At 39.0% G+C, this 24,756-nt stretch overlaps 1 protein-coding gene across 1 annotated transcript; it reads right to left on the bottom strand.

The window, feature by feature from the left end:
- Window positions 1-6,988: 6,988 nt before the first annotated feature.
- On the bottom strand, window positions 6,989-24,631 carry pex1 (peroxisomal biogenesis factor 1). Its single transcript, XM_049601781.1, has 24 exons — window positions 24,413-24,631; window positions 21,616-21,762; window positions 21,361-21,444; window positions 21,055-21,169; window positions 19,710-20,371; window positions 19,486-19,605; window positions 19,198-19,318; window positions 18,919-19,025; window positions 18,659-18,744; window positions 15,163-15,295; window positions 14,947-15,043; window positions 14,686-14,856; window positions 14,396-14,550; window positions 14,115-14,301; window positions 13,826-13,992; window positions 12,155-12,289; window positions 12,005-12,069; window positions 11,718-11,860; window positions 10,966-11,069; window positions 10,639-10,815; window positions 9,956-10,198; window positions 9,224-9,418; window positions 7,886-8,016; window positions 6,989-7,267 (listed from the first exon to the last, which is right to left on the bottom strand). The coding sequence occupies exons 1-24, from the start codon at window positions 24,518-24,520 to the stop codon at window positions 7,183-7,185; spliced, it is 3,738 nt and encodes a 1,245-aa protein (XP_049457738.1). The 5' UTR covers window positions 24,521-24,631; the 3' UTR covers window positions 6,989-7,182.
- Between the last annotated feature and the right edge of the window lie 125 nt (window positions 24,632-24,756).

Below are 24,756 nucleotides of genomic sequence, written 5' to 3'. Positions count from 1 at the left end.
AATGGCTGATTTAAACCAGTAAAAACACTAAATAAAGTAGTTTCACTTTACAAATCAGTGTCTCAGACACTATTTGCCATGTTGGAGACGGGCAGCTTGTCGACCATATGCTAATATGTGCTCGCCTTTTTTCTCTGATAACTTCGAACCCAGACGTTCAGGAGGCCTTAACCGGGAGCCGAATTATCCAGCGGTCTCCTTTTGTCTTCCAAAAATAAATGAACTTGGTGATCACATTTTACAAATCAGTGTTTATCCGACACTGCTCGTTGCAGATGGGCTTCTAACTACAGTGGCCGCAGCAAAATGCAAAAACACGAAAAATGTGAATGGCCCCATCTAGAGCCAGTGTTTGGTTTGTCCATTCTGGGCTACTGAAGAAACATGGTGGTGAACATGGCGATCTCCATGAACAAGGAGCTGCTCCCTATGCAGGTATAAACGGCTCATTCTAAGGTGACAATAACACAACAGTTCTTACTTTCAGGTGATTATATACTAAAGCAAATATTGTGATTTTATCAAATTTCTGCCAATATATCCCCTCCAAATGCTCATACTCAACCATTAAAAGCTGTGGTTCAAAGTCCATTCTTGACTTTGGAAAGCAAACTCCCTATTTCTGACGTTAAGCAGGTCTTTACTCGTCAAAGTTTGAGAAAGATGCTGTCAAAAAAGTAATGTGAGCTGGGGAATACTTCATCCAGAACTTGTGTTTGACTTCTAATTATGGGAGCTTGAATAGCTAAAGAGCTGTGGTGTCTATATTTCTAAAATACCTTTACTTTTCCTGCACCTTTTCTCGTATTCCTGCAGGAAACACACCTGTCAAGAAGAAACAGAATCTAACAGAGCTAAAACGGTCCCACACTCACCTGTTATCTTTGTCTCTCACTCAATTTCTTTTTAAAACATATACATTTTAGTCAAACCCCACCACTGCATTGTCTTTTTTGATTTCCTCTTTATATCAATAAACCACCTTCATCTCTCTTGTGTTAGGACACACAAACACACACACACACACACACACACACACACACACACACACACATACACATCAAAATCTTTTGTTCTATTTCTGGTGAAAAGCAGTCTCAGCAAGTGAACATGTCATACGCAAGTCTTTTGTTCTCCTCTGAGTCTCTCAGGAGCTAATTCTGGTGAAGGTTGACACCTCTTGATGTTGTAAAATGGACGGGTACTTTGTTGTAAACTGGAGCCCATGAATCACTCAAGATGGCTTTGAAGAGCGAGAGCACCACTGAGGAGGGGGCGGCTGATGAAGACGAGGCACCGAATGAGCTGAACTTTGCCTCGGGTGTCTGTTTTTGGACCGTGAGGTTTGCTCCTCTAATTGCTCCTGAGTTTTTGAAAGTCACCATATGTTCGGGCTTTGATAGAGAAGACATGTGGGGGAAATGAAAGATGGATGATGATGTGCTGAAGACCACAGTGGATGTCTTACTGATGCATCAATAAATCTTTTAGATTCCCTCACTGCGGGCTCCACCCAAGGCTGCACCAAACGAAACAAATGCCTGATGGGTAGAGGGACTGTCCTCCAACCAAATGAGAAACATACTCCCAGTAGGTGCTGCTCCCCAGCTGACCCTGCTTTTTATGGGGAAGATGAGCAGAGAGTTTCCCTTACTGTAATCAATAAGGTATCGCACAATTATTTTTATTGTGAAATGGTTCAAATGTGGCTCAGACTCTTTTCTCCCTGTCTGCACGCCCACCACACAGTCCCATGAGACAAAAATGCCTCTCATCAAAGTCATAGATGTCACCTTAGTTTCATTTTCTCCCTGTTTTTCTCGTTTAAAAGAATTTCATGCAGTGACAGTCCTTCATTTCTGTTTTTGTCTCATCACAGGTGTGTGAGGAAAAAGTGAGATCGGAGAGATCGATAAAGGAAGAGAGAAAAGTCTCCCATTGGGCCATTTTTTCATGCTGCATCGTGTGGGATTGACACAAGACTAAGGCGAGCCAAATGCAGCCCTGTGCGTCTATATTTACCAATGCAGAACCTGCCAGTGCCAGTGTGTGTAGGATGACAGCAGGCATAGCGCTTCAATAGGAAAATATTGTCAAGATGGCTCGCTGCAACAGCCAAGGAACAGACTGAAGACTACTGTTGCAATCTCAGGTAAGACTCTCAGCTGCTTAAGATGCCCTGGGACCCTTCAGTCAAGAGTTATTGAGATACAGAACCTGCAGAAAGTTTCTACTCTAAATGTTTTAAACCAGGACGGACAGGAAAGTAAGGGCAGCAAAAGAGTTTTAAAATCAGTTTCAAGTTGTTTCTTGTCTTTTCCCTTGTTAGCAATATGGATTAGCCCAGTGCACATTCTTAATTTAAATAGCAAAATTTAATTAAGCATAAACATTGTAATTGATGTTCTCACAGCTTTTAAAGATTGGATGTGGCAACCTGGGACCATTAGAGAACGAAAACTGACTGCAAAGGAAGCAAAGGCTCAGGTAAACATTTAATAAGTTACAGGGTGTCTGCAGGGTCTGAGGAAGTATTGGAATTTGATAATACAATTTAGTGACAATTAATACTCTTAAAAAGTCTTAAAAGTCTTAAAGGCCATTCCCCCAAGGTATTTTATAGCTTGTTGTAAAAAAAAAAAAAAAAAAGTACACTAAACCATGACTTGTTTATGACGCACTATACTATGAATTTTTCTATCTTTATGATATACTATACTATGAATTTTTTATTGACCGACTATATTATGAAAATTGTATGGTAATACTATATTGTAACTTTTTATGACATTTTTTGTGATATATATATCATATTCTATCGGCATACTATACTATGACAGTGGTACATACGATGACTCTTTCATCACATTTTTTAAAACATACTACGACATTTTGTGTGGCACTATATTATGAAAACTTTTCTTAATGACATTTTCATAGTATACTGTGACTTTTTGTGACACACTGTACAATGAGGTTGTTTTTCTTATAACATCACATGAAATTTTCAATGACGTACTACACTATGACATTTTTATATTACATTTTTATGGCATACTATACTATACTATGATTTTTTTCATGTTTTATTGGCATAGTATACTGTGACTTTTTAAAAATCACATTTTTTAGAACATATAATACATTTTTTGACACTGTATTATGGAAACTTTTTAGCACACTGTACTATGACTGTTTTTGTGACATACAATACTATGATTTTTTTTAATGACGTTTTAATGGCATAATATGATGTGACTTTTTGTGACATACTATACTAACATGAAATTTTGAACTACATACTATACTATGACTTTTTTCATGGTTTTGGATGACATACCATAGTGTGACTTTTAATTTAATTTTGAAGGGCATACTATACTAAAATGTTTTTATGCAATTCTTAACAACATGCTATACTATGACGTTTTTATGTTTGTTGAATAGCATACAATGCTATGACTTTTTATGCAATTTTTAACATACTATGCTATGACTTTTTTTCATGGTTTTGGAAGACAAACTATGACGTTTTTATGCAATTTTGAAGGCCACACTATACTATGACGTTTTTATGCAATTTCGAATGACTTACTTAACTATGACATTTTTTATCGAATTTTGAATGACATGCTATACTATGATTTTTTTCATGGTTTTGTACAACATACTATACTATGACTTTTTTATGCAATTTCAAAAGACATACTATACTATGACGTCTTTATGCTATTTTGAATGACATTCTATGCTATGACGTTTTTATGCTATTTTGAGTGACAGGCTATACTATGATGTTTTTATGAAATTTTTAACAGCATACTATACTATGTTTTCATACAATTTTAAACGACATGTTATACTATGACGTTTTTGGGCAATTTTGAACGACATACTATACCATGATGTTTTTATGCAATTTTGAATGATGTACTATACTATGATGTTTTAATGCAATTTTGAACGACATACTATACTATGACATTTATATGCTATTTTGAACGACATGTTATACTATGACGTTTTTATAGTATGCAATTTTGAACGACATACTTTACTATGACTTTTTTTATGCAATTTTGGACAACATATTATACTATGACATTTTTGGGCAATTTTGAAGGGCATACTATACTATGACCTTTTTATGCTATTTTGAACGACATGCTATACCATGATGTTTTTATGCAATTTTGAATGATGTACTATACTATGATGTTTTAGTGCAATTTTGAACGACATACTATACTATGATGTTTTTATGCAATTTTGAACGACATACGATACTATGACATTTATATGCTATTTTGAACGACATGTTATACTATGACGTTTTTATAGTATGCAATTTTGAACGACATACTTTACTATGACTTTTTTTATGCAATTTTGGACAACATATTATACTATGACATTTTTGGGCAATTTTGAAGGGCATACTATACTATGACCTTTTTATGCAATTTTGAACGACATACTATACTATGATGTTTTTGGGCAATTTTGAATGATGTACTATACCATGATGTTTTTATGCAATTTTGAATGATGTACTATACTATGATGTTTTAATGCAATTTTGAACGACATACTATACTATGACATTTATATGCTATTTTGAACGACATGTTATACTATGACGTTTTTATAGTATGCAATTTTGAACGACATACTTTACTATGACTTTTTTTATGCAATTTTGGACAACATATTATACTATGACATTTTTGGGCAATTTTGAAGGGCATACTATACTATGACCTTTTTATGCTATTTTGAACGACATGCTATACCATGATGTTTTTATGCAATTTTGAATGATGTACTATACTATGATGTTTTAGTGCAATTTTGAACGACATACTATACTATGATGTTTTTATGCAATTTTGAACGACATACGATACTATGACATTTATATGCTATTTTGAACGACATGTTATACTATGACGTTTTTATAGTATGCAATTTTGAACGACATACTTTACTATGACTTTTTTTATGCAATTTTGGACAACATATTATACTATGACATTTTTGGGCAATTTTGAAGGGCATACTATACTATGACCTTTTTATGCAATTTTGAACGACATACTATACTATGATGTTTTTGGGCAATTTTGAACCAAAAAAAAAAAAAAAATTTGAGCGACATACTATACTATGACGTTTTAATGCAGTTTTGAATGACATACTATACTATGACATTTTTTATGCAATTTAAAACGACATACTATACTATGACATTTTTATGCAATTTAGAACGACATACTATACTATGACATTTTTATGCAATTGAGAACAACATACTATACTATGACCTTTTTATGCAATTTAGAACGACATACTATACTATGACATTTTTATGCATTTTTGAACAACTTACTATACTATGACATTTTTGGGCAATTTTGAACGACATACTATACAATGACCTTTTTATGCAATTTTGAACGACATGCCATACAATGACAATTTTATGCAATTTAGAATGACATACTATACTATGACCTTTTTATGCTATTTTGAACGACATACTATACCATGATGTTTTTATGCAATTTTGAACAACATACTATACTATGATGTTTTTGGGCAATTTTGAACAACATACTATACTATGACGTTTTTATGCAATTTTGAACGACATACTATACTATGATGTTTTTGGGCAATTTTGAACCAAAAAAAAAAAAAAAGATTTGAGCGACATACTATACTATGATGTTTTTGGGCAATTTTGAACCAAAAAAAAAATAAAAAATTTGAGCGACATACTATACTATGATGTTTTAATGCAGTTTTGAATGCAGTTTTGCAATTTAGAACGACATACTATACTATGACATTTTTATGCATTTTTGAATGACATACTATACTATGACATTTTTTATGCAATTTAAAACGACATACTATACTATGACATTTTTATGCAATTTAGAACGACATACTATACTATGACCTTTTTATGCAATTTAGAACGACATACTATACTATGACCTTTTTATGCATTTTTGAATGACATACTATACTATGACATTTTTTATGCAATTTAAAACGACATACTATACTATGACCTTTTTATGCAATTTTGAACGACATACTATACTATGACCTTTTTATGCAATTTAAAACGACATACTATACTATGACCTTTTTATGCAATTTTGAACGACATACTATACTATGACATTTTTATGCATTTTTGAATGACATACTATACTATGACATTTTTTATGCAATTTAAAACGACATACTATACTATGACCTTTTTATGCAATTTTGAACGACATACTATACTGTGACCTTTTTATGCAATTTAAGACGACATACTACACTCTGACCTTTTTATGCAATTTTGAACGACATACTATACTATGACATTTTTATGCATTTTTGAATGACATACTATACTATGATGTTTTTGGGCAATTTTGAACGACATACTATACTATGACATTTTTGTGCAATTTTGAATGACATACTATACTATGACGTTTTTTGGCAATTTTGAGCGACATACTATTCTATAACGTTTTAATGCAATTTTGAACGATATACTATACTATGACTTTATTTGTTTTTTATGGCATACTATACAATAAAAATTTAATGATTTTTTTTATTGCAAACTACACTATGTATTTTTTCGTTAAACTTTTATAGAATACTATGGAATTATTACAACATTTTATTCGCATACAATGCCATGACTTTTTATATCATGTCTTTTAGCATAGTATACCATTACAATTTTATGACATTTTTGTATTGCATACTATACTACAAATTTTTTCATGAAATTTTTAATGGCATACTATATACTATAATATTCTTTACGACATTTTAATGGCGTACTGTACTATGACCAGTGCCCATCCAGTGGCTGTAAATGGATAATTCACAATCAGTTTGCAATCAAGTAACGCAAGCAAGGTTAGTATAAAGATTTCATTTTTAATAATTACATAAATTATTCTCTGACATTATACATATATACAGTAATTACATTTTAAGAAGATTAATGTGTCCCTTGGAATTAAGTCAGTAGCAAACAATTCAACAAACATTAATTTACACTGTCTTCAAAACTCTGGTACTATTTAACATTAATGCATAACAACTTTTATTAAATAACATCACAATAACAAATTAGAGGTGTGAAACATGAATGCCTGATCAAGCTAAAGTCACACGTTGTCCAGGTTTAAATGTGACTGAATGAGGAGATTTTCCCGCTGCTGCACCACCAAAGGCTTTATACCTGGAAAAAAAATAATGAAATAAATAAATATAAAAGATTTCTTAAAGTTGTTAACAGTTACCATTAAATACCAGATGACCCAATTTGATAGACTGATCTAATATAAGGAAGGATCTACAATATTGTCTTGTTTTTTCCACCACTTTTAATAAGATATTTATACCTCCTCTTGACACATTAAAGATGACTCAGCAGCTATATATAGCTGATCTTGCAATTTCTCTGCACCAGCTCAGCTTTAATTTCACCGATTTCAAAAAATACACAACAAAGTAATTCAACATGATTAAAAAAAAAAAAAAATGCTGAATACTATAAGAGGGACTATAATAATGATTCATATTCCTTGATTGCTTCCAAACACCAATTTTTCAAATGCGCTTCATATTCCTCTGTAGGTGAGACTCAAAATGGCTCATTATATGTGAGATAAGTTTCATAGCCAATTCAACCATTAAAAGCTCACTTTTTCCAAAATAAATTAAAGCTGCGAAACGATTTCTTTACTTCTTGCAGAGCAAACAGTTTTTGTTACAGTGGTTTCATAAATCAATGTAAGCATAATTTGTATTGCTGTGACTGTGGAATAGCAGTCCAATCCGATGTTCTAATACTCACAGTTTTGTGTATATGTTCCAGTCGGCTTTGCTGAGAGACGGTCTGGTCACAGCCAGGGCAGAGTTCACATGGGTCCGACACAACAACAAGCCTGGCTGGCTGGAGGCTGAATGCACCCGGACACAGTCCTCCTACACACAAAGAACAAAAGGAATCAAGCAAACAGTAGCTTACAGTACATAAGCAATCTAACAACACCGGTTGATAGAAAATCCAACAGTTGAGTAAAATAGAATGAACTGGTTTTAAATCAATAGAAAAGAATATGGAATGTAATTGAGCATAAAGACTGCAGTATTGAACAGAGCCATACATAAAGCAGTAGAGTCAGGGTATAGGCAGGAATTATAAAGGTAAATTTAATACCTTTTTAGACCCATTTATAGTATGCCATAAAGAATGTCATAGTATAGCATGTCACAAACATGTCATAGCACGGTATGTGTAAAAAAGTCGTATATCAAAACTGTCATTGTATAGTATATAAAAAAAAAAATTAAAAAAAAATCATAGTATAGTTTGTCAAAAAAAAGTCATGGCATAGTATGTAAGAAAAAAAGTCAGTATAGTATGTCAAGAAAGTCATAGTATATTATGTCAAGAAATGTCATGGTATAGTATGCCAAAAATGTCATATTATAGTATGTGAGAAAAAAAGTCATAGTTTAATATGTCAAAAAATGTCATGGTATAGTATGTAAGAAAAAAAGTCATAATATAGTTTACCATGACATTTTTTGACAAAATATATTATGACTTTTTTTCTTACATACTATACCATGACATTTTTTGACATAGTATGTAAGGAAAAAGTCATAGTATAGTATGTCAAATAATATCATATCATAGTATGTAAAAAAATGTCATAGTATAATGTGTAAGAAATGTTGTAATAAAGTATATTTTAAAAACTCATAGTATAATAAATAAAAAATATGGGAAAGTATATCAGAAAAAAGTCATAGTATAGTATGGTGTCAAAAATGTCATAACATAGTAAAACATAAACACTGTCTTAAATTTTTTATAGTATTGCACTTTAGAAAAAAGTAGGTGCAGCATGTGAGAAAAAAGTCAGTGATTGACCAGCTGACTTGCAGGTGTCACCATCAGCTGGCTTGAGTCGAGCTCAGACTACACCGCTGCAACTTTTCTCTGCAGTGTTCTAAAATGGTTTTGCCTCGTCACGAATCATTGGTCTGAACTGGGCTTTAACTATCGCTAAATTCATTCATCAACTTTTAATACTCAAAGACCCTGCAGACACCCTGAGAGTACAAGCAAAGCAATCAGAATACAGCAGCTATAAATATTGTCTCATCCACTGCTGTCACTTACATTGGCTCTCCTGCAGTTGTTCTTGATGTTATTTATGTCTTGTTGTAGGCGCTCCAGCTGCTCCGGGCCAAGCTCTTCATACCCGCTCTGGAGGGAGGACATGTAGGCAGGGGGGACTGAGCCACCAGGTTCCCGACCAGATGCCCTTGTAAATTCATGGGTCATGGAGTTTGGTCCAGAGACACACTGGGAGTTCTGTCAAGGGAGGCAGTTGAGAGAAAATAGACAGTGACAAGAATGAAAGGAGAAATGATGGTTTCAAAGAAAGCATAAAAAAGCATCAAAATAGAGCTTGTATAGAGCTAACTGATGTCATTCATGATTATAAATGCTTGTTCAGGAACTGGCCCTTGGCCTCCTGTCATTTTGTGAAGCCTGCATTAAACAAACAAAATAAAGTATGTTCATGTGTGAGTTTCAAATGTGTTCGAAAGCATTTATTTCACATTGGACAGAGCCAGACTTGCCGTCTCCCCCTGCCAAAACTCTTTTGCTATGCTAAGCTAGGCTAACCACGTCCTGATTGCAGAACCACACTTAATGCGCATCATGGTACTGATATCAAACCTTTCAGCTCACTCTTGGGTGGAAAGCAAATATGTATATTTCAAAGAAAAAAGGTTGAACTATTCCTTTACAGAGTTGTAGAGTTGCCAAGGGACATGACAGCTTGCTCTATTTTACCTAAATGGAAATAAAATAATAAAAAGACTTTTTGCCAGCACTGCTCACCAGTCCTGAAATCGGTGAATTCCCTATCTCTGACTCGTAGGAGCTTCCAAAGTAGATTCTCCAGACGTTGCCATGATGTTGTACGTCTTCTGTTTGAAGCCCACTGGGCTCCATGAGAACCATGGACTGGTCCAGCCCCACGCCTGTGTCCCCTTCCCCCACTGAATCATCTGAGCCACTGCTGTTGTTGGGGAAGATCATGGAGGACAGGCTCATGTCGCTGTCTGAGCCAGAGGTCAATTCCTAAATATCACCCAAAGACAGAAGGCAAACATTCAAATGCAAAAACAGACAAGGCTTTGTAGTGCTCAGAAAACATATGGACAAGCAAAGTGGCTTCACTGTTTTATTACAGTTTAAGACAGATTAGATTTAAGCTCATTCTGCCTCTGGTCGTCCCTGCTGTTTAATTTATTCAATCATGTTCTTGTCAACATGGTTGGGAATCATTTGAATTATGCTGTACACTGATAATAAGTGGAGCAACTAACACATGCTGAGAGGAATACAAAATTCCTCATTTAATTAGCCTTGAGGGACAAAAAAAATGAGCTTGGCTGCTTCAACATGAACCATAAATAATTTGAAAATAGACTGGCTGCTTCCTGCCTTCCTGTTCTGTTAGCCCAAGGCAACCAAATCTCAAAATGAGCTCTTCAGTGACTCGTCTTTTAAGTACTTACATGAGGTGTGCTGGAGCCCTGGCTGTTGTGGACGGCCTCCAGCTGGGCGTTGTAGAGCAGGGCCTTCAGGTCGGCCCCGGTAAACTGCTCTGTTGCTGCTGCCAGCTGCTCCAGGTCCACGTCAGTAGCCAGGGCAGCGCCGGTGGTCAGAGCCTTCAGGATCTCCACACGAGCCTCCTGGAAATGTAACAGCTGGAGTTACTATCATGGATATAATCAGTGAACATTAATTTTAATTCTGCACATAGACATATCTAAATTCCAGCATAAAAGGTCGTATTGAAATTAAAATGACGATTCAACATGGCTGATTTTAATGCAACAGACCAGGTCAGGTGGGGGGCAGTACAGGGACTTGTCCAGTCGTCCAGGTCTCAGCAGAGCTGGATCAATCAGATCTGGACGGCTGGTGGCTGCGAGCACGTATACACCTAAAAATGCAAACATGAAGGAATCTTATTAGGGCTGCACGATATGAGGAAAACATGTGATACACAATTATGTGGTTTTAATATTGTGATAACAATATTACTTATGATAAACAGATATTTCAGTGTACTCAGTTTTCTGGTGCTTTCAGTGCACTGCTAAAATAAGTGTTTGTTGAATTAAGTATTTTGTCACAGAAATGAATCACTAAACTGAACAAAAAAACGAATGATAATTACATTTTAAAACTCATTTTTTACTGATACTCTCTTTCAACTTACTAAAAAAATCCCTAAACAAGCCATCGCAGTCATTGGCAATGTGTTCATCACCCAGGTTGACTTCGCAATGATGACATAAAAAAAAAGATAGATTGTACTCATTTAAATTAAAGGAATAGTTTGTCATTTTAGGGACTCTTTTTGCAGAGAGTTGGATTAGAGAACAGATACCACCCATATCTGCTCAATAATTCAAAGCTAGAGCCAGGAGATGGTTAGCTTAGCTTAGCGCAAAACTGGAAAAAGGGACAAAATGTCATGACTGCAGCACTGATTAGTCTAACATGCAACAGATTCTGTGCCCTTGGCTCTTTAAAGTGGACTGCCAATGCACAGAGCTAATAATATGTATACAGTCGTATGACCTACCCTGCAGTCCCTCCACCCCATCCAGCTGGGTGAGGAGCTGGTTGACCACACGGTCGGTCACACCTGTGCTGTCGTGGCCCCTCCTGGGGGCCAGAGAGTCAAACTCATCGAAGAACAGAATGCATGGCTTGGCAGCTTGCGCCCTGGAGCGAACAGAGGAATCTCCATGAATAATTGTCAGTGGAGCTTACAATTGCTATGAATATTTGATGTTGCTCATTAAAACCAGCAACTATAAAGGTCTGCTGGAGTCATAAGAAAGTGACAGAGAGTAAATGTTGACTAACCTCTGGAAGACATCGCGAACTCCCTGCTCGCTGGCTCCAATGTACTTACTCAGAAGTTCAGGCCCCTAGAGAGAGGTAAATATCCCGCGTCACTGCAGATACAGCTTGTTGTGAATAAGGAAAGACTGTCAGAGCTAAAGCCGAGCCTACCTTGATGCTGATGAAATTCATACCGCTGTCTTTGGCTACAGCTCGGGCCAGCAGGGTCTTCCCTGTACCAGGAGCACCATACAGCAGTATTCCTGAGCGATGGCGGATAGGAAGATTGCAGAACAGGATGGGATACTGCAACACACCAAAGACCCAAAATCAGTTATCAAGAGTTTACATTATTTGTATTTTATGCATTAATGGTTGATTTCTGTTTAAAAAAAGCCATTACATCCAACACGATTTAAGTTAGACACTGTATGAAGCTATTTTTTCACTAAGGTTATATCACTATCATATTTTAAGCCAATAAAATTTCAATCGGGGTAAACTTAATTTGGCAGTGAATATGTATAATTTTCATCATTAACTTTGACCCTTCTGCTGTACAAAGTGCATGTTGTTCTTAAAAAGACAGTCTTCAGTGCTGTAAGATTTGTACATATACTTCGCAGTGTTTCTGCCTGAAGGCAGAAGGTTCCAGGACCTGCTGCTGGCCCGGGTTTGAAAAAAAAAAAAAAAAAAGTACAGCAAATAAAGACTATGAGGGCTGGCAGGATAAAAAATGTAATTATAAAAACAGATAGAATAAAACCATCCACCCACCAAACAACCTGGTGTGTTTTTAGTAACTGTACTATTGTGGGTTAGAAATGAAATGGTTATCAGTTTCACAATGAACTACAGTAAAATTCCCGTTTCAAATTTTAATTATCATTAAAACCGCACTTGATCAACGCGCTTTGGAATTCTCACGATAAATACTGTCCAGCTTCAACCAAATTTAACAACAGTCTCCCAGATGCAGGCGCCAAATGCAACATGGGCTTGTTTTGCTATTCCCTTGTTTACAGAGTGGGTGTGCAGCAGGTAAACCCAGTGATGCTACTGGTCCTTTGTCCTCATCTTCTGTGAAACAGACACTCGAGCAAGCATTTCGAAGACCAGCTGTCTTTAATGTTAATGCACATTTTATATGGTTTGTATATGTTTACGTAAGGTACTGGCTATGTTACTGTTGTAATGTTTATGCAAACAAAAGTTAAATGAAGCTTGATGAAATGATTTCAGTGTGTATCAGCAGTTTTTCATCCTGTTCAGCACATTTTAAAAATAGCATAATAATATCGGTAACTGTGATCATTTTGTCACTATAATATGAATGAAATATAATGTAAAATTTCATCCGTTTCTCTGTATTGTGGGTTATACAAGAAGCGGAAATAACAAAAATCAAAAATAACTAGGAAATTGTGTTGGTACTCAAATACTTCCATCATTAATCACGTTTCTATTCTACATCTTATAAACAGAAACTCTTTATCCATTTATTGTTCTGGACGGAAAAGAATGGTAGAAATAAATTAGGAGGCTTTAAACTGAATAAGAGTTGTAAGAGAATAAGAAAAAGAGATGGAGCTCTTTGTGAATGTGACTTGAATTAAATAAATTAGTGTCTGTTTAAATAAAATCAGTGAGTCTGAATTCATCACTTAGCCGCTCTCACTCCCACTTGAGACTTTTAATTGTTCATCTTTACAAGAATCAATTGCAATTATGGTGTTTAAATGATAACTGGTGATAAATCATGAATGAATTGTCATCACATTCACGTTTATCATTTAACTGTATCACTTCTGTTCTCTTGTGATTAGTCACACTGACACTGACCTTAGCGGGGAGCAGTATGGTGTCCATCAGCTGCTGTCGCACCTCCTTCAGCCCCCCCACCCTCTCCAGTCCAACGACACTTGGGGTGTGGAGGTCTACACCCCACAGCGAGGGAGGCGTGAATCCCTTGAGAGCCTGCACAAAGTCCCTCGAAGAAAGACAGACACCTGAGAGACAAGAAACAAATAATGAGAGAGATGTATTACACTAGCATTAGCTTGATTACAGACATCAAGAGAAGAACTTTGATCTTTGGTAAAAAAAAAAAAAAAGGTCAAATCCTGGGTACCCTCGTCACTGTGTCCTCTTTGTACAGTGTTGGCATGGACAGCCCGCTCCAATAGTAGTACCAGGTCTTGGGGCGTGTATCCCTCTGTCTCCTTGGCAACAGCTGCCAGGTCCAGAGTCTGTAAGGTCTCCTCGGATAGGCTGGTTTTCCTGAGTATCAAACAGCGCAGGATTTCTTCTCGTTGAGCCTACAAACAGAAGCAAACAAGATAGCTGTTGGTTTTTACTTTTCAACTTTGCCAGTGTGTGCGTGTGTGTGTGTGTGCGCGCGCGTGTGGTGACCTGGTCGGGTGGCTGGATGTGTACAAAGCCCTGGATAAAGTGGGACCCCTGCACCTCAGTCAGGGAGCGGTGGAGTGAATGCTCACTCTGGCTGGTGATGATGAGACACACCAGGCTGGAGTGAAGCACCACCTCATCCACCACATCCTTCAGACCTGCAGCCACGAACACGAGGAATCAGCATCATCAAGCATCAGGGCCTGTGATTATTATCAACCCTGCCTTTGAACAGATGTGACCACACACATTCCCCCCACACACACATACAAAATAAAGAATTCATGGTTTACCCTGTGCAATGTGCTGTTGCAGCAGCGCCTCAGGACCATGCTCATGCTCGGGTGAGGTCGGTGCCCCAGTTATATGGTCCAGGTCATCAAGTAGAACAACTGAGGGCTGCCTCCACTCCGCCTGTTCAAAAATGTCCTGCAGCATCTGTCTCACTGTTTCTGCCCTTTTGCCTGAAAGGAAAAATCCCATTTGTTCCATATGATAAATACATTCAACGAGATTTCTTTGATACAAAGCATCTACATGTAGTGTCTGTTAACCTTGTAGTTTTTTGCAGTCCACCAGCTCCACGTGTGCATCCAGATCCTCTCTAGCTTTCCTACAGAGGGCTCGGGACAGAGTGCTCTTTCCACTCCCCTGTGAGGATACATAACAACACAGTACGTCATCGTGGCTATTTTAATTGACTCCGAAAAGTGTAGAAATATCTACGCTGTGAGCAGTATTCTCATGATGATTATTATGTAGACAGATACCTTAGCACCAGTGATGAGTAGAGCACCTCCTTGGAGTCCCTGTCCAGTCACGCCAAGCTCTCTTGAGAGGGGACTACCCAGAAGGCTGTGGGAGATGAAGTCAAGTCCAGTCCTACTAAGCTCATTGATCCCACTGGGGAAAGACAAACGAGTGAAAGGTGTGAAGAGAAATAAATAGGGTTTCAAAATTTCAAGAATACTCAAGGTGAAAACATTCCCTGGGGATTTATGGAGAATAATTGGAATAAAATGGATATATAGGGGTTATTTGTTCAGGCTGTATTCACCATGTCATATGACAGATAGAAACTAATATTTTATTTGTATCATAAGCAGACATAGTCCATTCTTTTGACAAATAAATGACAACTCTAAGTTGTCAAATACATTCAATGTAAAATGTGCTATGTTATTAGCTAGCTAGCAAGCTAACTAATGGGGAAATGTACTTTGTGGACTGTGTGCAAACTTTGGGTTTAAAGTGAACAACTAACTTTATAAAGAAATGTTTTTGTTACAGTTTTCAGGTGACTGTGTTTTGTGTTGATTTTGTATCGTTTTGCAGTGCAGTCTTCTCTGTCATCTTGCTGGTCACATCACCTCACCACTGCAAAAAGCAAATTCCCCTGGGCTCTGCCTCCGGATCACCCACAGGTGGATGTGCCCTAGGCTTCCCTGTCTTCGGCTGATCCCTCCCCTTTTTTCCACGTGGGTTTTGGCTGCCAAGCAGGAACCCATCAGCCCATTCATAAAAGCCAATTTGTAATAAGGCCAGTGGTGGATGTGATTTGATGTGCGCAATCTACACCTCTTTGTTAAATGTTAACCTGTGCTGGAAATAATTCCGTTGTCATGTTAACTTGTACAAGGCAATAGAAAGACCAAGTGGTTTTTGGGATCTGGAGGATAGACTGAGTGAGTTTTTTTTGCTTTCTTCACTGCATCACACCTAAGTAACTGTTTGTTATGTGTAGACACATTAGGGTTTATAGGTGGCTGCTAGTGTGTGTTTTTTGTTTGAAAGGTTACTGTAACGAGGCAGGTCTTTGTCTAACTTTTCTCAACTGGTCAGCTGTAGCAACTGAGTGATTTTCTTTTTTTGGACATGTGTTTTCTTTGTTTTACAGTTTAGCACCACTCACCACCCTTCCCTTTGTTTCGCCTCCGCTGCTCCTCTCAAGCATTTCCATGTGTGATAATGTAATTTAACTTTTGTCGGTACACTGAACAATAAATGGCAGTGTTTGCCTGGTAACATCGGCTTCATGTTGCATCCCTTACCACTTGTAATCTAACAGGTTTGTAACAATTTTACAGTAAAGAACGGAAATAGATCAACTGAACAGAAAGACTGATTCATTAATTAGAACTCCTCAGTCATCATCATCATCATTGTCATCCCACATGGTAACAGCTAGCTAGCAAAAACTAGCAGAAGATTTTAAGTTGTAAACTGTGTACTTTGCTTTAGGTTACTATCTGCTGGTTACCTGAAATATTAATCAAAACTTATAATCACTGATGATACTTGCCAGAAGTGTCGGCCGCACGTGTGATGGGAAAATGCACCATGCATGCAGAGGGTTGTGATTTTACTGAATTGCTGTTTAACGAGATGCTTGTAAATTACCTGTGAGAGAGTGTGCTGCTGAATGCACTCTAATTCATCTACACTACTTTAACCAAAACATGCCATAAGATATAGTATTACATTTTATGTGAATCCCCACCCCAAATAAATTAACTCTTAAAAGGTACGCTATATACAGTACAGGCCAAAAGTTTGGACACACCTTCTCATTCAATGCGTTTTCTTTATTTTCATGACTATTTACATTGTAGATTCTCACTGAAGGCATCAAAACTATGAATGAACACATGTGGAGTTATGTACTTAACAAAAAAAGGTGAAATAACTGAAAACATGTTTTATATTCTAGTTTCTTCAAAATAGCCACCCTTTGCTCTGATTACTGCTTTGCACACTCTTGGTATTCTCTCCATGAGCTTCAAGAGGTAGTCACCTGAAATGGTTTCCACTTCACAGGTGTGCCTTATCAGGGTTAATTAGTGGAATTTCTTGCTTTATCAATGGGGTTGGGACCATCAGTTGTGTTGTGCAGAAGTCAGGTTAATACACAGCCGACAGCCCTATTGGACAACTGTTAAAATTCATATTATGGCAAGAACCAATCAGCTAACTAAAGAAAAACGACTTGCCATCATTACTTTAAGAAATGAAGGTCAGTCAGTCCGGAAAATTGCAAAGACTTTAAATGTGTCCCCAAGTGGAGTCGCAAAAACCATTAAGCGCTACAACGAAACTGGCACACATGAGGACCGACCCAGGAAAGGAAGACCAAGAGTCACCTCTGCTTCTGAGGATAAGTTCATCCGAGTCACCAGCCTCAGAAATCGCAAGTTAACAGCAGCTCAGATCAGAGACCAGATGAATGCCACACAGAGTTCTAGCAGCAGACCCATCTTGAGAACAACTGTTAAGAGGAGACTGCGCGAATCAGGCCTTCATGGTCAAATAGCTGCTAGGAAACCACTGCTAAGGAGAGGCAACAGGCAGAAGAGATTTGTTTGGGCCAAGAAACACAAGGAATGGACATTAGACCAGTGGAAATCTGTGCTTTGGTCTGATGAGTCCAAATTTGAGATCTTTGGTTCCAACCGCCGTGTCTTTGTGAGACGCAGAAAAGGTGAACGGATGGATTCCACATGCCTGGTTCCCACTGTGAAGCATGGAGGAGGAGGTGTGATGGTGGGGGGTGTTTTGCTGGTGACACTGTTGGGGATTTATTCAAAATTGAAGGCACACTGAACCAGCATGGCTACCACAGCATCCTGCAGCGACATGCCATCCCATCCGGTTTGCGTTTAGTTGGACGATCATTTATTTTTCAACAGGACAATGACCCCAAACACACCTCCAGGCTGTGTAAGGGCTATTTGACCAAGAAGGAGAGTGATGGAGTGCTGCGGCAGATGACCTGGCCTCCACAGTCACCGGACCTGAACCCAATCCAGATGGTTTGGGGTGAGCTGGACCGCAGAGTGAAGGCAAAGGGGCCAACAAGTGCTAAACACCTCTGGGAACTCCTTCAAGACTGTTGGAAAACCATTTCAGGTGACTACTTCTTGAAGCTCATGGAGAGAATGCCAAGAGTGTGCAAAGCAGTAATCAGAGCAAAGGGTGGCTATTTTGAAGAAACTAGAATATAAAACATGTTTTCAGTTATTTCACCTTTTTTGTTAAGTACATAACTCCACATGTGTTCATTCATAGTTTTGATGCCTTCAGTGAGAATCTACAATGTAAATAGTCATGAAAATAAAGAAAACGCATTGAATGAGAAGGTGTGTCCAAACTTTTGGCCTGTACTGTAATTGAAATCCAAAATTCCCAACCTCAACTTCACTTAGAAATTTTTCAACACTTTGCAACCCCAGAAACCACACACAAGCTCACAAAAAGCTACGTGCTTACCCAAGAATACAAAGGGACGGGAGCTCTGGATTGGGTGTTTCAGCTGTAGATTTCACAGCTGGTAGTGTCACTGGCTCTCTGTCTACCTGTAAGTGACACAAGCATGAGCTTTTTGAAACCATGGCAACATCACAGAGGCTTTGAGGTATTATGTTTTATCAATGGCCTGTATGAAATCATGAAGCGAAAACTGCATGCAGCAATCTATTTTTGTTATTAAAGACATGAACCGGTAATTTCCATAATGTGCATGCATGTACCTGTATATTTTTCTTGTGGATAACAGCAGGTGCCAGTGAAAACAGCTGGTCTGCAGGGTCACTCTCTGGTTCTGGTGTCAGTACAGTTAAAGCAAACTCTAGCTTTGCTATGAACACGAAAAAAAGTGTGAGAACAGTGATATTTTACTCCAACTAAAAGTACTGTGATTATAACGTGTGCATTATGTTATTTTTGGCCTCTTTGGTATTCGGTAGTTTAGTCGTTTTTATCATAACGCCATCGGTGGATTTGTACATAGAAGAGTACGAATGAATCACCGTCAGTTCCATGTAGGAGGATGGTGCCAGACCGTGCAGTCAGACAGGCTAAAGGTTCGTGGCTCTGAGCGTGCAGCCAACCAAGGAAAGCTGTCTGGATCGCCTCATCGTCCTCCTCGGGCTGAAGAAAAGATGTCACAGATCACATGGACACAAGGAAAAGAGGTGGATTAAATCTTACGCGGATTTGACAGTTTAGCAATTTGAGGGATAATAGCTGAATAAATCTGATGAAAATAAGATCTCTAACACCACACTGTATCCACATGTGGCTACTCCAGCACTCACCAGTGGTATTAGGGGCTGTAGGCGTATAGCGGAGGCTAATTTGATGGGTGATTTTACTGGCTTAATTCTAACTGTTGAATGTGGGATGATGTTCAACCTGATGGCCAGGGGCTGTGGGATCTGAAAATCACAGTTATTACAATAGATATGACAGCATATAAAGAACTGAGCTACAGTAAAAGTGATAGTTAATCTTAGGTTAGAGTGGATAACAGCACACTCACCCACACTCTCCCACTATGGATGTCTCCCTTGCGTGCTAGCGTCTCAGTACCATGGCACACCACCCTCACCACCATGGCCGCCTCTTCTTTCATCTCCTTTTCCACAGCAACTTTAGCGACACCTGCGTTCTTCTTTTTCTCCATGGCCTGCTTGGCTCTGTCCCTTGCTTCTTTAGGGGAGAGAACTTTGGAGAGCAGGCCATACGTCACTGGCAGCTGACCTCCAGTCGGCCCAGCATTCAACCCGTGGCTCCCAGGATATAAATGAATAACGGCAGTTGCGGCATGGCTTATAGTGCAAAGAGAGTCTGGGGCGGCATCGCACACTCTGTAGATAGCGTCAGTGAGGAGGGCGGGGACTTCGGGTACAGGTGGTAGCTCTTTAACCGGGTCATAAGTGCCCTTCATCATATACCGTAGCAGGCTCTTCAGGTCGGCTATGCCACCCCACTGGTGGCCTTGAGGGACAGGGGAGGCGTTTGCTAATGACGGTCCTGGAGGGGGAGATACATCCATGTTTTGCTGTCTGTGAAAATGCTGCTTCTCACTGTTTCTCACTGGAGAAGCATTGAGGTTGCTTCTTCCGGCACGGCTCTTAGGAGAGACGACTAGTTCTGTGAACTGCTCCAAGCGACCGTAGGGCACAGATGGTGAGAGTGATGCTGCACAGAGGTAAAAACAGATCATACTGTGTTTCCTGAATACTGACCAATATATGCAATTTAAACACAATGAGCTAAAGAAACACATTAGTAAGTAGGCTTAAAGGGATATTTTGGATCTTTAAAGTGAGGTTGTGTGAGGTATTGATCCATTATAGGTGTGTTACCTAGGGTAGATGGTCGCTGGCATGACCCCAGTTTGCAGAAACAGACAGGAGTACTACCAGGATGCTACAGGGTGCAACACAATGTTCTGCTTTAGCCCCTTCAACAACCCCACATCAATAATTCCAAACTACCCCTTTAACTAGTTGAAACAAGAGAACTACACAATGTCTTTGGATTATTACATAACGGACCCTTCGATTTTTGATCTTCATTTTACCTTATGTTTTGTGTTGCCTTAGTTTGACATTTTGACTCTATTGCTGCATTGCCTCTTGATCTTGTTCTGCTTTGCTTTGTTTGTCAAAGCACATTGTAATCTGTGTTTTTAAAAGGTGCTATATAAATGAAGTTATTACTGTTATTAGAAATATGTCTTTCATAGCATTGATATAAACCATACAGGCATCAGAGCGTGTGTTCGGTATCTTTCCCCCCATGAATTTCTTAGTTTAAAGGAAGACAAGGCAGACTATTTTCTACCAACAAAGGATAATAATTATTGGATTAACTCTGACCTATTTGGATGTAGATGACTGTGTGGCTGTCCACCCACACAGGAAACATGGCATCTTGGAAAACAACTCTGATCTGATCCAACAGCTGCTGCTCCAGTGCTGCACTGTGGAGCTCCTGTGGTGTCAGCAACAGAAAACATTCAATAAAATATTGTTTGATGTGAATCAAATAAAAGTCTATCCCTGGTGTATTCATTTGTAGTGGGAGGATTGCCAGAAGATGCATTAACATATACAGTGTATTTTTCACCATTAAGACATTGGGTTAGTAATGTTACACATTAAGTCACTATGCTGTTCACGCACCAAGATCTCCCAGTCATCAGATGACAGAGGCTCCACAAATACTTGATGCACTGATAAGACTTGATGACATCTTCTCAGGAAGCCCTGAGGGAAACCACACAACCAGTCAGTCAATGCAAACACCTTGTCAGCCTGAACAGTAACTGACAATTACTTCAAACTGTAAAAAGACTGCCAGCATGTGTCATGTGGAGATTAAGGACTATTCCAGTGGGAAACAGAGCACAGAACAAATTGCTCATTGTGGAGTTATACCTGCTCTCCATCTTTCAGGCCCAGCTTTTCTCCCAGCTGTCGACACAGCTCCACTCTATGGCTGTCCAGGGTGGAGGAGGTTCTGCTGGGGGCCCAGCTGAGGAACACTGGAGATCCATGACCCCAAGACAACTCCAACGCCTGGTTCTGAACACAGACACACAAAGTTTTCGCTGTTGTACTTTTCAATTGCCATGGCACTGTTAAAGGATAGAGTCTGCATCATATTCTTCCCTCATGGCAAACAGATTCTGCTCATTTGAGTCATTTAAAACAGCTTCTGATTCCTTCTAGGGCTGCACAATATGTAAAAAAGAGAAAAAAAAATCATATTGCAATAATTTGGACTGATATTGCAATTGCTTTATGAGTCACAATTTTAGAAGGAATGGTGATGTTTGCATTTCATTTTCACTGATATATATACATGATGATGATGATCTGATTTTTGCTGGGGTCTGTACCACACAAGCATGTTCCATTATGTCTGGAATATTATTTGTAGGCTGGGGCATCTCTACAGCACCACCGTGATTCATTTATAATGGTATGTTGCTCATTTTGCCTTTAAAAAAACTGCAGTTCCTGCAATTCTGGATATTGCACTTGGCCACATTACCATCAAGATAATATTTTGTGCAGCCCTAATTTCTGCGTACAGATGACAAACCTCACTGGAGAAGCAGCCAAATGGAAAAGGAGAGAGGCTTGTACAATTATCACATACACTAATGTATGCTCCTTCACATTACATCACACAACATCATCTGGAAGATAATGTTCATTGTGGATTTATGAAGATGCTAATGGACCACAGTAAAACAGCATACAAGAACATGCAGTAATTTAAAAGTATGCAGGGGCATTTATCCAGTCTCCTGTTCCATCTAAAATGTGAAGTTTTGTCACCACCAAGTGAAACTGCGAGGGAACTACTACTAAAATGACTCAGTCAAAATGAAATAATAGTGAAAAAAATAGTAATTTCCATACGACTGACATCTTTGATAAGACCATCTTAATGTTGCTTACTGATGTTTTTACTACTTAATTGTTGAATTGTTACTTAACCCCTTTCTGTCCCCTTATGTTTACGGATATATTTCCTCTGACTGACACATTCACTGCTCCAAAAACACTTAAATCACACATCAGATCTTGATGGACAAATTATTCAAGTTGAAAATCTTTACTGATGTACACTGTATAATTTGTTGAGAACAAAATGACGTAACAACGATCAATGGAAACCAAAATCATCAACCCACTGAGGGCTTGGTTCAAAATCACACCAAAAGTCAAACACTGAAATGACAGGCTGATCCAGGATTCAGGAATTTGATGATGGCAACTCATAATGTGACTCAGTAGTGTGTATGGTCCCTGTGTGCCTGTATGCACTCCCAACAACTTCTGGACATGCTCCTGATAAGTCGGTGGATGGTGTCCTGGTGGATCACCTCCCAGACCCGGATCAGGGCATCAGTGAGCTCCTGAGCAGTCTGTGGCGGTACTTGGTGGCGTTGGATGCACCGATACATAACGTCCCATAGGTGCTCAGTTGGATTAAGGTCAGGAGAACAAGAGGGCCAGTCAATAGCATCAATGCCTTTGTGACTCAGGAAGTGCCTTCACACTCTGGCCACATGAGGCCGGGCACCAGGAAGAACCCAGGGTCCACTGCACCAGCATAAGGTCTGACAGTCACTCTGAGGATTTCATCCTGGTACCTAACAGCAGTCAGGGTACTGCTGGCTATGACATGGAGATCTGTGTGACCCTCTAAGGATATGCCTCCCCAGACCATCACTGACCCACCGCCAAACCGGTGATGCTAGATGATGCCACAATGTTCAGTGTGGCATCTCCAGATTCTTTCATGCCTGTCACATGTGCTCAGTGTGAACCTGCTTTCATCTGTGAAGAGAAGAGGGCACCAATGGCAGACATGCTAATTCGGGTGTTATCTGGTGAATGGCAATCATGCTGGGCTGTGGACACAGGTCCCACAAGAGGACGTTGGGTACTCATGCCACCTTCATGGAGTCTGTTTCTGACAGATTGGTCAGAAACATGCACACCAGTAGCCTGCTGGAGGTCATTTTGTAGGGCTCTGGCAGTGCTCCTCCTGTTCCTCCTCACACAAAGGAGCAGATAGCGGTTCTGCTGCTGGGTTGATTCCCTTCTACAGCCCTGTCCAGCTCTCCTCCTGTAACAGCAGGTCTCCTAGTATCTACTCCATGCTCTTAAGACTGTGCTGGGAGACACAGCAAACCTTCTTGTGACCGCACGTATGGATGTGCCATCCTGGAGGAGCTGGACTACCTGTGCTGCCTGATTGGGCTGCAGGTACCACCAGGATAAGCAGAGAGCAATTGTCTGTGGCCACCACATGGAAAAACCTTTCCCTTTTTGGGGTTGTCTTGCTTTTGCCTCTCTTCTGACACTTTCATTTGCACCAAAGCAGCTTCTTAAATTGACAGAATAATGTTCCCCTAGTTTTTTGAGCAGTGTAGTTGACTGTAAATCAAATCCTCTGATATTTCTCTCAGAAGCTGTCTGTGGCAGAGCATGCCACTACTAAAAACCTCTATGCTAGTGAGCACGTTGATATAACGAGCCCAGCCTTGAGTAATTTTGTAATGTAGACGAGGGTGGCTTTGACAACACGTACACAAACGCAACCAATACCGTTTCCGCAGGTTAAAAAGCCAACGTTTTTGCTTGTTTCACCAAACTAAACTTCCACTAATGTTAGCTGACACTGACAGCTAGATAACTAGCTAAGCTAACTTACCTCATTCAGGGAAAGGTGCGATATCAACTTCGAGGAGAGATGAAGAAAGCAGTTTTTCGTGTTGTTAAAAACAACCGTTACGGGTTGAATGCCCTGATTACTAAACATTATTTTCACATGGCCTGACTTGCTCTGTAAATGCACGCCAGGTTATTCAACTAATGTTAAATGTGCAACAAACTCATAGCCGATCGATGTGCTGCCTCGAGTGTGCCTATCTAGTAGCTAGACCAAAGCAATCGATATCGAGCTGACTCACCTTTCACAATAAGATATTGCACAAGGTAACGCAATCGACGGATTCGTATTCGAAAGAGACTGAACTCTTATTTTGAAGAGCAGTA

The sequence above is a fragment of the Epinephelus fuscoguttatus genome, linkage group LG17 (genome assembly GCF_011397635.1).
Source record: "Epinephelus fuscoguttatus linkage group LG17, E.fuscoguttatus.final_Chr_v1".
Taxonomy (NCBI): Eukaryota; Metazoa; Chordata; class Actinopteri; order Perciformes; family Serranidae; genus Epinephelus; species Epinephelus fuscoguttatus.
This window is presented reverse-complemented; position numbering and strand designations above follow the sequence as displayed.

Excerpts from the sequence above, each read along its gene's own strand:
- pex1 (XM_049601781.1), bottom strand. The coding sequence starts at position 24,520 with ATGTTTAGTAATCAGGGCATTCAACCCGTAACGGTTGTTTTTAACAAC. Across the intron at positions 14,302-14,395 it reads ACATCCAGCCACCCGACCAG|GCTCAACGAGAAGAAATCCT; the intron begins GTCACCACACGC and ends TTCTGTTTGTAG. Across the intron at positions 12,070-12,154 it reads TGAATTTCATCAGCATCAAG|GGGCCTGAACTTCTGAGTAA; the intron begins GTAGGCTCGGCT and ends ACCTCTCTCTAG.